The 13,830-nt window shown below is 43.8% G+C and overlaps 1 protein-coding gene across 1 annotated transcript; it reads left to right on the plus strand.

The window, feature by feature from the left end:
• The first annotated feature begins 3,162 nt into the window (after positions 1-3,162).
• inhbb (inhibin subunit beta B) lies at positions 3,163-12,606 on the plus strand. The gene is made up of 2 exons (XM_080038573.1): positions 3,163-4,277; positions 10,250-12,606. The coding sequence occupies exons 1-2, from the start codon at positions 3,872-3,874 to the stop codon at positions 11,056-11,058; spliced, it is 1,215 nt and encodes a 404-aa protein (XP_079894699.1). The 5' UTR covers positions 3,163-3,871; the 3' UTR covers positions 11,059-12,606.
• The last annotated feature ends 1,224 nt before the right edge of the window (positions 12,607-13,830 follow it).

A 13,830-nucleotide genomic window follows, 5' to 3' on the forward strand; every position in this document is an offset into this window, starting at 1 on the left:
TTCATGCATTTTCAGACCATTTTTTGCTATGTCATTTTATGATAGCATGCTAACAGCATACCAACTGTAATCTGACAACATAGATATAAATGTATTAATGACAAAAAAGGTATTTATTTATCTTTGTAATTTATATGTAAAAAGCGTCACACAGAATTGGGATTGCAGAAAAGATTTGATTTATGCAAAAATGACAACAGCCAGTATGCCTTGGGACCATAGATAGTAAATAATAGCTTGGGACCCTTCCTTGGTCCTTCCGAGATGTTTCTGTACTTCCTGATCAAACAGGGAACTCTCAAACCAAAGGTGTCCAAGCAATTACACATTTAAAAATCACAATTTGGTGTCACACCATCTATTCATAGCTAATTCAAAATATTGTACCTAGACTCTGAAAAGAACCAACTCCCAAATAGACATCTGTAAGATCATTCTGTACTTTTTTGAGAAGATTTGCATTTGTTTTTCTTAGTTTTATTCAGGTTTAAAATGTGTGAAATGTGGTTGGGACAGTCACACCATATCACCATATGAGCTTCTTCCAGTTTGGTTGAAAACTGTGAAAATGTGAGTGATGTATAACATTAATGTTCAGTGTGTCTACGTAAAGCAACATGGTCTGAACAACATGAGAACATTTTTTGACAAATACTTTTTTTTTAAATATGTGTTAGGCGCTTGGACACAAAAAAAGCCACTCACGTCATCCACCCACATACATACACACGTCAGTATTTTTTGACTGGAAAGCTCTTCAAGATACACTTACCCTAACCCTATGCCATTATAGTCAAAGGCAGGTTCAGTTTGGTTCACGTAGTCATCAATCTAGTCTCGGGTTAGAGCAGACGCTCCCTACTTTGCACTCGTTAGTTGAAGGCCGCCCCTGATTGGTCATATAGTCGTCAATCCAGTCATTTTTTTTTTATCTAGCTTTTTAGCAAATGTTGTGTGGGTTTAAACCACACAACGATTGCTCGACTGCTTGCTTGTTTAGGGAAGATGGTCCTCTTGGATAGTGCTGTTTGGGACTAATATCCCAGTGGGACATTACAATTTGGTATAATTAACATTTGTGAATAAACTAATCCTACTAGCTTGTGGAAAATATTTTAAATTTGTGATTTTCATTTTCTATCTGATGACATAAGGTAATGCAAACCAAGTCTAGGAGTACATGTGCTGTCTGTGAGTGTACCTGTAAGTTAAGTTAAGTAATGAGTTATTGTGCAGCAGGGCCAGGCTGCTCTAATCCATCACTGCTGTGCTTCATTTTGTGTTGGCCTATTGACCTACATTACTGCAGCCACACATGACACAGACTAAAATACAACCTCCAATAATATGCAATGTTCACATTAGTTCATACTGTAATTCATTTTAAGTAGCCTACTGTAATTATTTGTAAGTGTCCAATATTGTTAGACTTTACTTAAATATTGTCACCCATTCCGCCAAATGGGTGGACATTTATGTCCCCAAGCCTTCAAATGTATACATTTGCTTGCATATTAAATATAACATACATTAATGTACTAAGCAATGTCTCTTCCACATTGACCTGAGTGTGAATTTAAAATATGTATTTTATAACACTGATAAAAACTACAGTTTACACTGAAAAATAGCATTTTTAACCTGTCCCCACTCTCTAACACAACACTTTATTATGAAATATAATTTAAAAAATCCTTCAGAAATCTTGCTGTGTGATTCTATGTTCAATATATGCTTCAATGCAAATGCTATCATCAGAAATCCATAATATTTTAGTTGAAATACACATTTTAGTCGTGTCTCCAGGTTTACACTCAGTCCTGTTACCCTAACACATTTAACGCTCTATAATCCTTGCAACATTACAAAAAGCCCTTGCTAAACTGGAATATGAGCACTGTAGCTCTTCTGATAGGTCATGGGAAGACCAAAAGTAGGTTTCCCCCTTTTATGTTCAGTATATTGGATGATATTGTAACAATAGTTGACGAGGTACATCTTAACGTTCAGTCCTGTTATCTAAATTATTTCTTTAATTGTGTTTGTTTATTTTTAAAGTAATACTTTGTAATAAATCACCAGAATGTGCTGAGTGTACTCATGCTACTAGAATGGACCTTATGTATCTATATTTGCATATGTATGCCAATTATATGTTAAAAAACTCAGTCCTGTTACTTTCAGTCCTTTTACTTTAATACATTTATATATATTATAAACCTAGTTAAAATTCAATATGATTTCCCTTTTCTATCTATCTATCTATCTATCTATCTATCTATCTATCTATCTATCTATCTATCTATCTATCTATCTATCTATCTATCTATCTATCTATCTATCTATCTATCTATCTATCTATCTATCTATCTATCTATCTATCTATCTATCTATCTATCTATCTATCTATCTATCTATCTATCTATCTATCTATCTATCTATCCATCCATCCATCTATCCTGCTGCAGTTTGTAATGATGTTGTTATATCGCTAGATGGCGCCATTTATTTGTTCATCAACATTCCAACCGGCATGAACTCGCTTGACATTGGTCCCACCTTTATTCGCACATCTCTTAAATCTTCTATTAACGTTTTTCATTTGTAATATTTAGGCACAGCCTTTGTAATAATGTGTTGCATTTAATTGGCAGGATAGGTCCTCTTTTTAATTTGAAAGTAATTCATAACATGCAAGACTGAGCTAAAGTCACTCGTGTGCGGGTTCAAATATGTGTTCAGATCATGTTTTATGGGAATATCAGTTGTATTCAGTGAGTAGTGTGTCCTAACGCAAGTCAAAGTGTAACAAGCTGCTTTGAACACCGGGGCTGCCACAGTATCCACACTGGTGCTGTGCTTTCAAGACATGCTTAAGATCTTAAAGTTGGATGATCAACGTATGATTCACTCTATGCATCAAAAATAACGCAAGCCTTAGGTGTGGGCGAACGATGAAACCTCGGCGTGTCACCATAACAAAAAAAAAACAAAAAAAACTTGATCCATCATCATCAGTGCAGTCGTGGCTCATCGTAGTAGTCTAATAATCCCTCGCGCCCAGTTGGTGGAAATCCCCACGTGGTTTGGACTCCTGTATATAAACTTTGGGTGCGCGGAGCCCCTGTTGTCTTGATTTGCAAAGGGAGAAAGGGTCTCAGTCAGAGTGAGCAGCAGCAGCAGTAGCAGCATCTTGCAGGACGCACGGACGCCGGCCACACTACAACACGGTATAACCCAGTCAGGGCGCATAGGCTACACGCACAAAAGACGCGGGACTCAGCGAACATTGTTGTTGTTTTTGCTTTCTCTGCATGGGACTTTTGCATCTGTAGCCTAAAAAGTGGAGATTCTTCTGCATGTTTTGTATGAATGGGAAAGAGCGGACCGAACGCCTACGGACACTGAGAAGGTTTTTCTTTTTTTATAGAGTCACCGGCGAGGCAGTTGACTTTTTTTTCCCCCCACCCGTTTTAATTTGGTAAATTGCACGTCAGAAGTGACAGAAGCGCGTCAACAATCCAAACAAACCTCTGTTGAGCGCGCCCCCCGGTATCAAAGAGATGACCTCTTCTTGTTTTGAGAAGCAATGCTGGAGAACAAGCTGCATTTTATAATGACTGGAGTTCATTAAGCCTCACACTATTTCAGCAGCACCACTCGCCTTTATATGTTTTGGGAATACAGAGATTTATTTGGCTTCTCTCGATCTTCATTGAGGCGTCACACTTTTGGAGCGCCAGTTGGATGTTCTCACCCCAAGGAATTTCTCAATTAAAACTATCGTTTTAAGCTCTTTTTGCGTGTTGAGCACATTCAACCCCTTTCTCTTCCATAGCATTTTGGACTGTGATCTGAACTTTGAGAAACCATGAGTACGCCTACTACGTACTCTCTGGCGTTTTGGTGTTTGGTTGCGTGCGTTCTCTCCGTGCGCTGCGGCTCGGTGAGCGGCGGGGTGGCGGACACTCATGAGAGCTCTCCCCAGGAGTCGTGCGCATCCTGCGGCATCAGGACGCCGGATCAGTCGGAGCGCGTGGACATAGACTTCCTGGAGGCGGTCAAGAGGCACATACTGAACCGCCTGCAGATGAGGGAGAGACCCAACATCACCCATCCCATCCCCAAGGCGTCGATGGTGACGGCGCTGCGGAGGCTGCACGCCGGCAAATTGCGCGAGGACGGCCGCGTGGAGATCCCCAACTTTGACGGACAGGCCGCCTACAACAACGACGTCCAAGCGGAGAACTCTGAGATCATCAGCTTTGCCGAATCAGGTAAATTATAATGATAAATAATGAATCAATAATTCATCGCGCGCAGTCAAAATCGACCCCTCGATGAACCCATTCACCTTTTGACTTAGTATGTATGTAATAGACACCCAAGGGAACTGGGTGAGTTAATAACTTAAAATTAGATTGAATTTCAACGCTGTCAGGCTTATCGTGTTGAGCTGGCAAAAGCTGCAGAGCTAGAATTGATCAAATAGACACAGCAGTTGGAGTTTTTGAACCAATTGGATCCAGTTCAGTCATCATTTTCATCTCATTACACGTGCACAGTGCACTCCTGCCTGGAGCCAGTGTGGATGTTATATTCTCCTGTTTGAGCCTGATGAAAATAAATGAAACTAAAGACAGTGTCCTTAAATTACCCTCTCCTGTTGTCTAGGGGATCAAAAGAAACCTCTGAATCCAATTTCATCACTAAAGCTGTGCTCACACTCAATACTCCAATGTATAAAAGCCCTCTTTTAAACACAGACAAAGTCCCTCAATTGGCCATTTATCCCCTCCTCTAAGAATGTGTATCTAACTAATTCTCAGAAGTCCAAAGAGAACACCCCTCTCTGCCTCTCTCTCTCTCTCACACACACACACACACACACACACACACACACACACACACACACACACACACACACACTCCTTTGCCTTCAAATACTACACACTTACTCACACACCTAAAATCATCTGCGCTTGACAGAATCCAATCATTGTCTGTTAGCGCTGTGAGAACCACGTCTTTGACACAAGCTGTTAGTTTAACAGAAATAAATAAAATGAAAGATATAGTAGGATGCCTTAAACACGCACACACACACACACCATCCTGTATTTTTTTTCCCCATTGGCTCTGCCGGTACAATTAGCCTGAATGGGGCAGCTACTAGGTCCCGCCTTCCAATGGGAATGATCTGAGCACCCTCATGACAAGGGAACAAAAGCCAGGCAATTATTATAAGAGCACCGTGTGTTCCTGCTGAACCCGCCATGTCAACGATAAGCAGGAAAGAAAAGAAAAAGCAAAGAAAACAAAAGAAAATCAGAATAATGCATGAGACATTTGAGTTTGTGCAGGGCTGGATGGGGAAGGGGGGGGGGGTATGTATGGTGATAGGGTTAAGGGAAGGGGGGGTTGATATTGTGTGTGTGTATGTGTGTATGTGTGTTTGCCCATATTGCAGCGTTGCAAAGAATGTTTTTTGTCGTTCCAAAGGTTCGCTAGGCTTCTTTGCTCCTTCTTCTTTTTTTTCTTCTCTCTGGTTCTATTCTCCCTCACACCTTTGAGCCTTTGTGTGGCATTGTAGCATGGAGCTGGCTCGGGTCCCTGCTCCCTTAGACCCCCGTCTGCCTCCTGGCCAGCTGGCTCACGCCCCCCACCCAGGATCGGATGCTGCCAGCGGGGGCACGGCTCCCCGAGGGCGAGGTCTCCAAAAAAGCTCTGAAGCCATGGGGAGCTTGTCCCCACCACCAAAGCATTAGGGGAAGCTGAATTGGTGTTGTCACAGCGTAGGACAAGGCAGCTCGGTTGGGTTGGGATGGGTTGGGGAAGGGGGGGAGTGAGGTTGGCATATGTTTAGCCAACAGCACAGCCAGTAAATGAATGAGGATAGGCGTGTATGTACCTCGGGAGCCCCCCCCCCCCCCAAGCATAGGGTTAACTGTGCACTTGTCAGCCAGGTAGCCTATAGCTTCTTATCTCCGGTTGCTGTGGCGCAGAAGAGAGGCATGAGGTCTTGCCAAGTGTCCCCGGGCAGGTGAGGGGGAGACGATGCCAATCTCCCTTCTCCCCTGACATGGTCCCGTGGGTCCCCGCCGAGGGATTCGGTGTCCCGTATCCACGGGAGCGGAGCGGGGAACACAAGCAGGGAAGGAGGGAGGGAGGGCCAAAGAGAAAGAGAGAGAGAGAGAGAGAAGGGGTGGATGGAGAAGTTTAGATGGACGCTTCTTGATTATTCGCTATAGCTGTTTCGGACCCAGTGAACCCGCGGCGAGCCATCCAAGACAGAATTAAGACTTCATTATGGAGAGGTCATTAACTCCGGCCCGGTTCCTCCAGAGGGGATCTGGTTGGCAGGTTTACTTCAGGACACCGTGTCTTTCATGAGGAGCTGTCAGTCATGGGCGTCCTGGATCAGTTCCAGACAGTTTACACACGCACTCACCCAGTGTGTGTTTCAGTCCTCAATGGACCTGCTTGGCTCTGTTCAAAAACTCAAATTTTCAAGGCAACTGTCTTCACAAGAGTTCTTGAGTTTTGAAGCCAATTTAAGTTTGAATGAAAACTGCCTACACTTTACTCCAATTATTATCTTTTTTTGAGATAACTTATCATTCATATGAAATCAACTATAACAAACGTCAAAATATGAGTCCTATACTCATACATTTCAAACGATAACATTTGTGCCCATTAATTCACTGTCATTCAGATAACAAACAAAACCAAGTCGTTTGAAATGTCGATTCAAAGTTCAAACATTAAACAGTGTTAAAACTGCCTGAGAAACTTTCTTAAAGTAATAAGTCGGCAGAAATTTAACTTTTTGGGTTTCTGTGTGTAGAACTCAATCGTTTTTACGACAAAAAATAAGTCTGAATGAAAACTGCCTACACTTGACCCAACTTATTATTATCATTAGTTGAGATAACTTATCTTTCATAATGTAATGAAAATGTTTTCTTCCAGGGAATTCCTCTGGGTGGAATTCCTTGAGCTCTGACAGTTGGAGTGGGCTGCCTGGAGGGGTTGGCAGGCTGCTTTAACACATACATGTCTCTGCTCATGTTTGGGAGCCACCGGAGCGCGATGTTGTTGCCGCGCCCTGGTCCTCTCTCCGCGGCGTGTGGTCTCGTCGACAGCATGCGGCTTTTGAGTAATGAGCTCTGGAGCTGCCCCTTGCTTCCACGGCCCTCTTCCCCTGGCTTGGTGGCGCAGGTGGGGACACGCTGAAGTAGCTCTTTATCCACACACAAGCCCACCCAGGTGTCCTTGCCTTGACTGCCTGCCTGCCTTTTTCCACTGCGGGGTCAGGGAGGGGAGGCGTGTCAGAGCCAGAAGCTCTCAAAGTGGCTGGATGAGAAAGAGAAAAGACAAATGTGATTGTTCTTCAAAAATGACCTCAGTGGGAATAAGTCATGTTGTAGGATGGATGCTCTCAATAGCCTAAGAGACGGAGATCTAATGTGTATGCTTGCATGGGAAACACACACTGTATATGCTGAGGATGAATGAAACATATCTACTGAGTGCTCTCCTTATTGGCTGCTTCATATGGCCGAGCAGTGGCTGGCAGTTGTATTTTTAACCATTACACTTTGGTTTGGCTACACTTTTCATAAACCAGTAGACTTTGTCTGTTTGTGTGACCTTTGAAAGAGTAGTCACAGAACAGTCAGCTCCATTTAGTAGTAGCTGTTCTAGAGCTTCTGACCATATCACTCCTCATCAGCATATCAATATTGCTGGTTGTTGGACTGTAGATTTGTCTCTCTCTCTCTTAGCCAGGTGCCGCAGTTTTTAACCTGCAAACCTGAACCTCCAAATTTGAGCCAACTTTTACGAGTCTTTAATGTGCTTGGGAAAGCAGTGAATTACCTCGGCATCTTCAACTCCAAGAACACTGGGAAACTCTGTGTCCTGATAAGAAGAGTGTTGCCTTTAGGAAAATGATAATGATGGACGTTTTTTTCTCTACTTTATTCAAACCAGAGACAAAAGATAATGGCAGATTACTCGATGAACTAATAAAAAGTGAGCTGAAGTCCTACTGTCACTGGTGAGCAGTTATGATAGCATCACTGGTGTAACTGAGACGTCAGTGGAACTGTCAAACCTGTTACTATCATATATTCCATATCCCTGAAGGCTAGTGCGGATATCTTGAGTGGGAAACAATCACTATCAACGGACATAGGTTGATTTATGATCAGTTTTATTACAGGCTTCGTTCCCCGTCTGTTTATGTGAGATCACACAAAAAGTGGGGAGGCTACGAGAGCACTGCGCTGATTGAGCTGACTATTAGTTACTTGTAGCCCCGAGGGACGTTCCCGGCATTCTCAGTGAAAAGCTGTCATTTACTTCAGATGGATTTCAATATGTTCTTGCCACGTACTTGATTGGTTGTGTGTGTGTGTGTGTGTGTGTGTGTGTGTGTGTGTGTGTGTGTGTGTGTGTGTGTGTGTGTGTGTGTGTGTGTGTGTGTGTGTGTGTGTGTGTGTGTGTGTGTGAAGTGCTTGAGCTCCAAGATGACATGCTAGAGAGTTGGAGAGCTGGTCCCAACAGGTTTTTTCTGTGTGAATGTAAAGCCGTGCTTTACAGGAGGAAGAGGCGTGAGGCGCCCTTAAAGAGGGGGGCCCATCTTTGGTGGCCACCTGTTGACACTGACACACACTAATCAGTTGGCAAACAAAGTTATTTAGCCGCTTTTCAAAGGCTGCTGCTCTGCTTGAGCACATTGTACCAAAATCTCCTGAAATAGAAACCTTTCAAGTTACCTCAGGGTAATTTGGAAGACATCATTAGGCTTAGGAAAAGAAGAAAAAAAAAGAGGGAAAAAAAATAGTGCCAGGGAGAGCCCATGGTCACCCTTAGACTCCCCGGGATCTCTTCATTGTGCAGCTCTAGAAAGTGGCCAATGTCATGTAAATGGCTTTTATTTTTGCCTCATCATGCTTTTTTTTTTGTTGCTGGAAGGCCACGCGTTTCAATGGCGGGGCTGCAGCGCGGCTGTCTCCCAGTGCCTCACAGGGGGCTTTGTGCTGTCAGTCTCAGGGTGCTCACACTGGAGGGACCGTGGGGTTCTGGTGGGGGGCACCAAAAGGGAACTCAATGAACCCCCCGGGAGCCTTGGCCGTGTCCGCCAAACCCTCCCACCTTTTCCACTTGCATCCTTCCTCTTTTTCTTGGTCTTCCTCTCTCTCTCTCTCTTCTTGGCCACCGTCACTTACAAAAGCTGGATCCGAGGCCAACTGGGCCTGATCCCAGAACTGGCCTGTCACAGCTGGCCTATAGCGGGCTGCCGCAGAGGTCACCTGACACAGTGATTGAGGGTGAACAGAGAAAAAGCATAGGGGAAAACAGCCCTTAAAAGACAGAGCTGTACTTTTTGTTTCGGAGGCTTTCTGCTTTCTGTGTGGCATGTTGTGTGTGTGTGTGTGCGTGTGTGTGTGTGTGTGTGTGTGTGTGTGTGTGTGTGTGTGTGTGTGCGAGTGTGTGTGTGTGTGTGTGTGTGTGTGTGTGTGTGTGTGTGTGTGTGTGTGTGAATGAGGACATAGCAGATATATCTGACAAAAAAACTATAAGTCCATTTACTACACAACTTCCAATGCTTTCATCTACTATCTATGGCTTTCAACTGCCAAATGCAATTTGCTCAGTTGTCATGGAGATGGTTGAGCATCACATGGCCAAAGTATGGAATATTGGTCACACGATAACAGATTGTGTTATGGGGGGAGTGAGGATAATGTCTGGCATCGGATGTGTTATCACGTTTCAAAAATGCCTTACTGAACATGTGATAATAATATACATTAGATAACTTCATCCCCTGATGAGTGCCACAAGATGTGGTTGAAAGCTCCAGTTATGGACCTTCCGCTAGTCCAAGTAAGACAAAATACTATTTCCAAGGTCAATGGTGAGTCTTGGAACACTATTTTAAAAGAGAACATTTTCTAACACCTTCCTTTTTCATGGTTTTTCAACATATAATATGGGTCTCTGGTGTATCTAGAGACTATGAGAGTATGAGAGAAACAACCCTCTCTCTTTTCTCCACCTCCACCTTTCTCAAAAACATCACTCAGATGTATCTCCCCATATGATGTCATAAGGGGAGAAGCCACACCCCCTCATAACCAACCTAACTCAGCACCATGGATATTAGCAAAAGATGTGACCTTTAACTTTGTACGAATGGCATATTAAGAATTCTTGTTTTATTGTCTCCCAACAGATGATCTAACGTCCTCCAAGACCAGTCTTTACTTTGTCGTTTCCAACGAGGGCAACCAGAACCTGTACGTGTCCCAGGCCAGTCTGTGGCTCTACTTCCGCGTGCTGCCGGGCGGACCTGAGAAGGGCCTCCGGAGGAAAGTGACGGTGAAGATCCACTACCAGGAGGCCGGCTCTGCTAACGGGGCAGAGGGAGGAGGAGAGGGGACCGGTCGCTGGGCGCTGGTGGAGAAGCGTGTGGATCTGAAGCGCAGCGGCTGGCACTCCTTCCCTCTGTCGGAGGCGCTGCGGGCCGTGTTCGGTAAAGGCGGCCGGCGTCAGGACCTGGAGGTTCACTGTGAGGGCTGCGAGACGTCCGGCGTGGCCCCCGTGCTGGTGGACCCCAGAGACCCCTCACACAGGCCCTTCCTGGTGGTTCATGCGCGGCAGGTGGACGGGAAGCACCGCATTCGCAAGCGCGGGCTGGAGTGTGACGGCAGCAGCGGGGGCCTGTGCTGCCGCCAGCAGTTCTACATAGACTTCCGCCTCATCGGCTGGAACGACTGGATCATCGCACCGGCCGGTTACTACGGCAACTACTGCGAGGGGAGCTGCCCGGCCTACATGGCGGGCGTGCCGGGCTCGGCCTCCTCCTTCCACACCGCGGTGGTCAACCAGTATCGCATGAGAGGCATGAGCCCCGGCTCCCTCAACTCCTGCTGCATCCCCACCAAGCTCAGTACTATGTCCATGCTCTACTTTGATGACGAGTACAACATCGTAAAGAGGGATGTGCCCAACATGATCGTGGAGGAGTGCGGCTGTGCTTGAGTCCGCGTTGAACCTTTCTATATCTTTGAACTTGGAACAGTCGGAAAGGCCTTTTTTTGTACAAACGGGACGTTATTGTACGGTACACATATACAATATATCTATTCCTACTGTATGTGCAAGCCACATGCACGCTGGTATAGCCTAGCAAAAACGCAAGTACCAGCGTTGTGTCCATGTGTGTGTCTGCACGTGTGCGTGCGAGTGTGTGTTATTTATCAGAGTGACATGCTTGCTGTCCGAGTTTGTGACGAGAAGGGAATGATTATCACCAAATGATACTTTGCTCTAGTTTTGCCATTTCTAGTCAAAAAAATAATGGCTCATCATCTCCTCTTGAATGAAGATAATAAGCGCTTAAGGAAAGTGACAGGATTGGCCGATGACATCATTGGCTTCACCCCCACACTCCCAGCCCAGTTCCTCTTTGAGAACTTTAAGCACGTGATAGAGACTTCTTCTTTTTTTTCTAAAGCACTGACAATTCATCATTTTATACAATTCAGAACACCAGCACTTCCCTACAATGCCGCCGGACACAGTCTGACTGTCCTCTACGGTGGAATTAGACCGGCAGCGCTTAATGCCTTGCAGGATTATACCCTCCGCATGAAAGGCTAAAGAAAGTTCTCCACCGACCATGTTGTCGTTATTGCTGTTGACTTTAATGGGCCTCAACCTCAACTTCCTGCCTAAGAGTGCTGAGGGCCCTGCTACCATGACAACCAGGTGAAGATCAATCTCATAAGTGCACTTCACTTGTGCACTGGGAGCAACAGAGAGAGAAGCGGCCCCCGAAAGGCCCAGTAGAACACGGAGACTCTAGTTTAGGCCTGGTGGGTCTACCACAGTGCAGTGCAGCACTTGCAGAAACTGAAATGCACACCCTGAATAGCACTTGTATAAAGAAAATGCCTTCCAATGGGTACTGAGTGTCCTGTCCTATCGCTAATTAAGTGCCACATGAGCTATGCAATGTATAGTAACCTATTACCGTACTCAACATGCTCTATTAGACTGAAATCTTTTTTCCATCTCTCTTTCTTTCTCTCTCTCTCTCTCTCCTTCTCACCTCATCTTCCTCTTCCCTCTTCAGTCTTTGACTATTTATCAATACTTGAAATGTAATCTTTCGCCTCCTTTCCAAAGCGAATGATTGTTGTGACGTTTGCACTGAAAAGTTGCGGGATTAGTGAGACAAAAAACTGCCATTGAAAAGTTATTTTTATAGAAGTAAATTGAATTTTGTTTCAAATGTATTTTACCTAATTAATGGAACCAAAGAGGCCAAGATTTGAGCTATTGTACTAAGATGGCAAGGCCATTGAGTTACTGTGTACAATACTGTTTTATTTTTATTTTTTTTGATCATTTGCAATAGGCCTACCACTGTATCAGGGTACGACATATGATTTCATTTCTTAGCTCTATTTTCATTTCTCTGTTTTGTACAATAAGCAAACACTTCATTTTTTCACCTTTAATATCTATTTTTGTTTCGGTTTTCTATTTAATAAGAAAGTTATTTTTAGTTCCTGTCTAAGAATCATGTAGTCAAAAATAAATGTCATCTGTACAGTTTATGTGAAATAAAATGTTTTCTTAAATATTTTGTAACTTTAAATTCCTTCTGCGTCATGTTGTTGTTTTTTCTTCTGATGGATGTAGTGGGTTAGCGGTAACGGGGTGAAGAAGTGTTTTTCTGAAATAACTTGAGTGCTATTACGAGCAAAAACACACGCACATGTCAGTCTTTGTCCATTCTGGTTGGAACATAAAACCTTTCCTCTCTTGCTTGTCTGTCAGGACTGAGAGTCTTTTATAAGCTGGAGCTGTGGAGCGGTAATTACAACTATGATTAACAGCCTCACTGGCATCCATGGTGGCTGCCAACACACAGACCTTCACATACCTGTTTGATTCTTTTTGGCTGCATCGCGTGTGTTCCGGAGCTTTTTTGCGTGTGCATGCAGATGCTTGTGCATTAGTCTCTGTATTTGTGCATGTGTTAGCAAGGCTGTCATGTAACAAAATAACACGTTTTTACATACATTTACTCCATTACAATTCAGTGGTAAATATTCTACTTTTTAACTCCACCTCATTTATCTGACAACTTAATCTACTAATGACTTTACAGTTTAGGGTTTCAGAACACAAAACCTATGGAGATCTGATCAAATATTGTATACTTATCAACAGTACGTAGGCATACGATCACAGATGAAACATTGGTCGATTCGTCTATAAGTTGATTGACAAAAATTTATTTGCTAATGACTATTTTAATAATAAATGCAGGACTACAAGAGTATTTTTTAAAGTATGGTATTTGTACTTTTTAATACTTCCCCCGCCACTCAGCTGTTTCTTCTTTTCCAGACATGTCTCTAGTTGGTGTGAAGTGCATGTTTTGGAGAACGTAAGCTCTACCTAGTGCATCTTGGACCATTATATATACGAGCTAAATACTCTTGATACTGAAATGGTATTGTAATAGGTGACTTGTAACCTGTAACAGAGGTTAATTTTTCTAGTAAGATATCTCTAGTCTTACTCAAGTATGGTTTTCAGCTACTCTTTACAATACAAACCAGTAGCGTAACTGTATGTGTGTGTGTGTGTGTGTGTGTGTGTGTGTGTGTGTGTGTGTGTGTGTGTGTGTGTGTGTGTGTGTGTGTGTGTGTGTGTGTGTGTACGTGTGTGTGTGTGTGTGTGTGCGTGTGTGCGTGTGTGTGTGTGTGTGTGGAGCCACGCAGTCTGTTTCTTACA

Source organism: Ammodytes marinus (assembly GCF_949987685.1).
Source record: "Ammodytes marinus genome assembly, chromosome: 12".
NCBI lineage: Eukaryota > Metazoa > Chordata > Actinopteri > Uranoscopiformes > Ammodytidae > Ammodytes > Ammodytes marinus.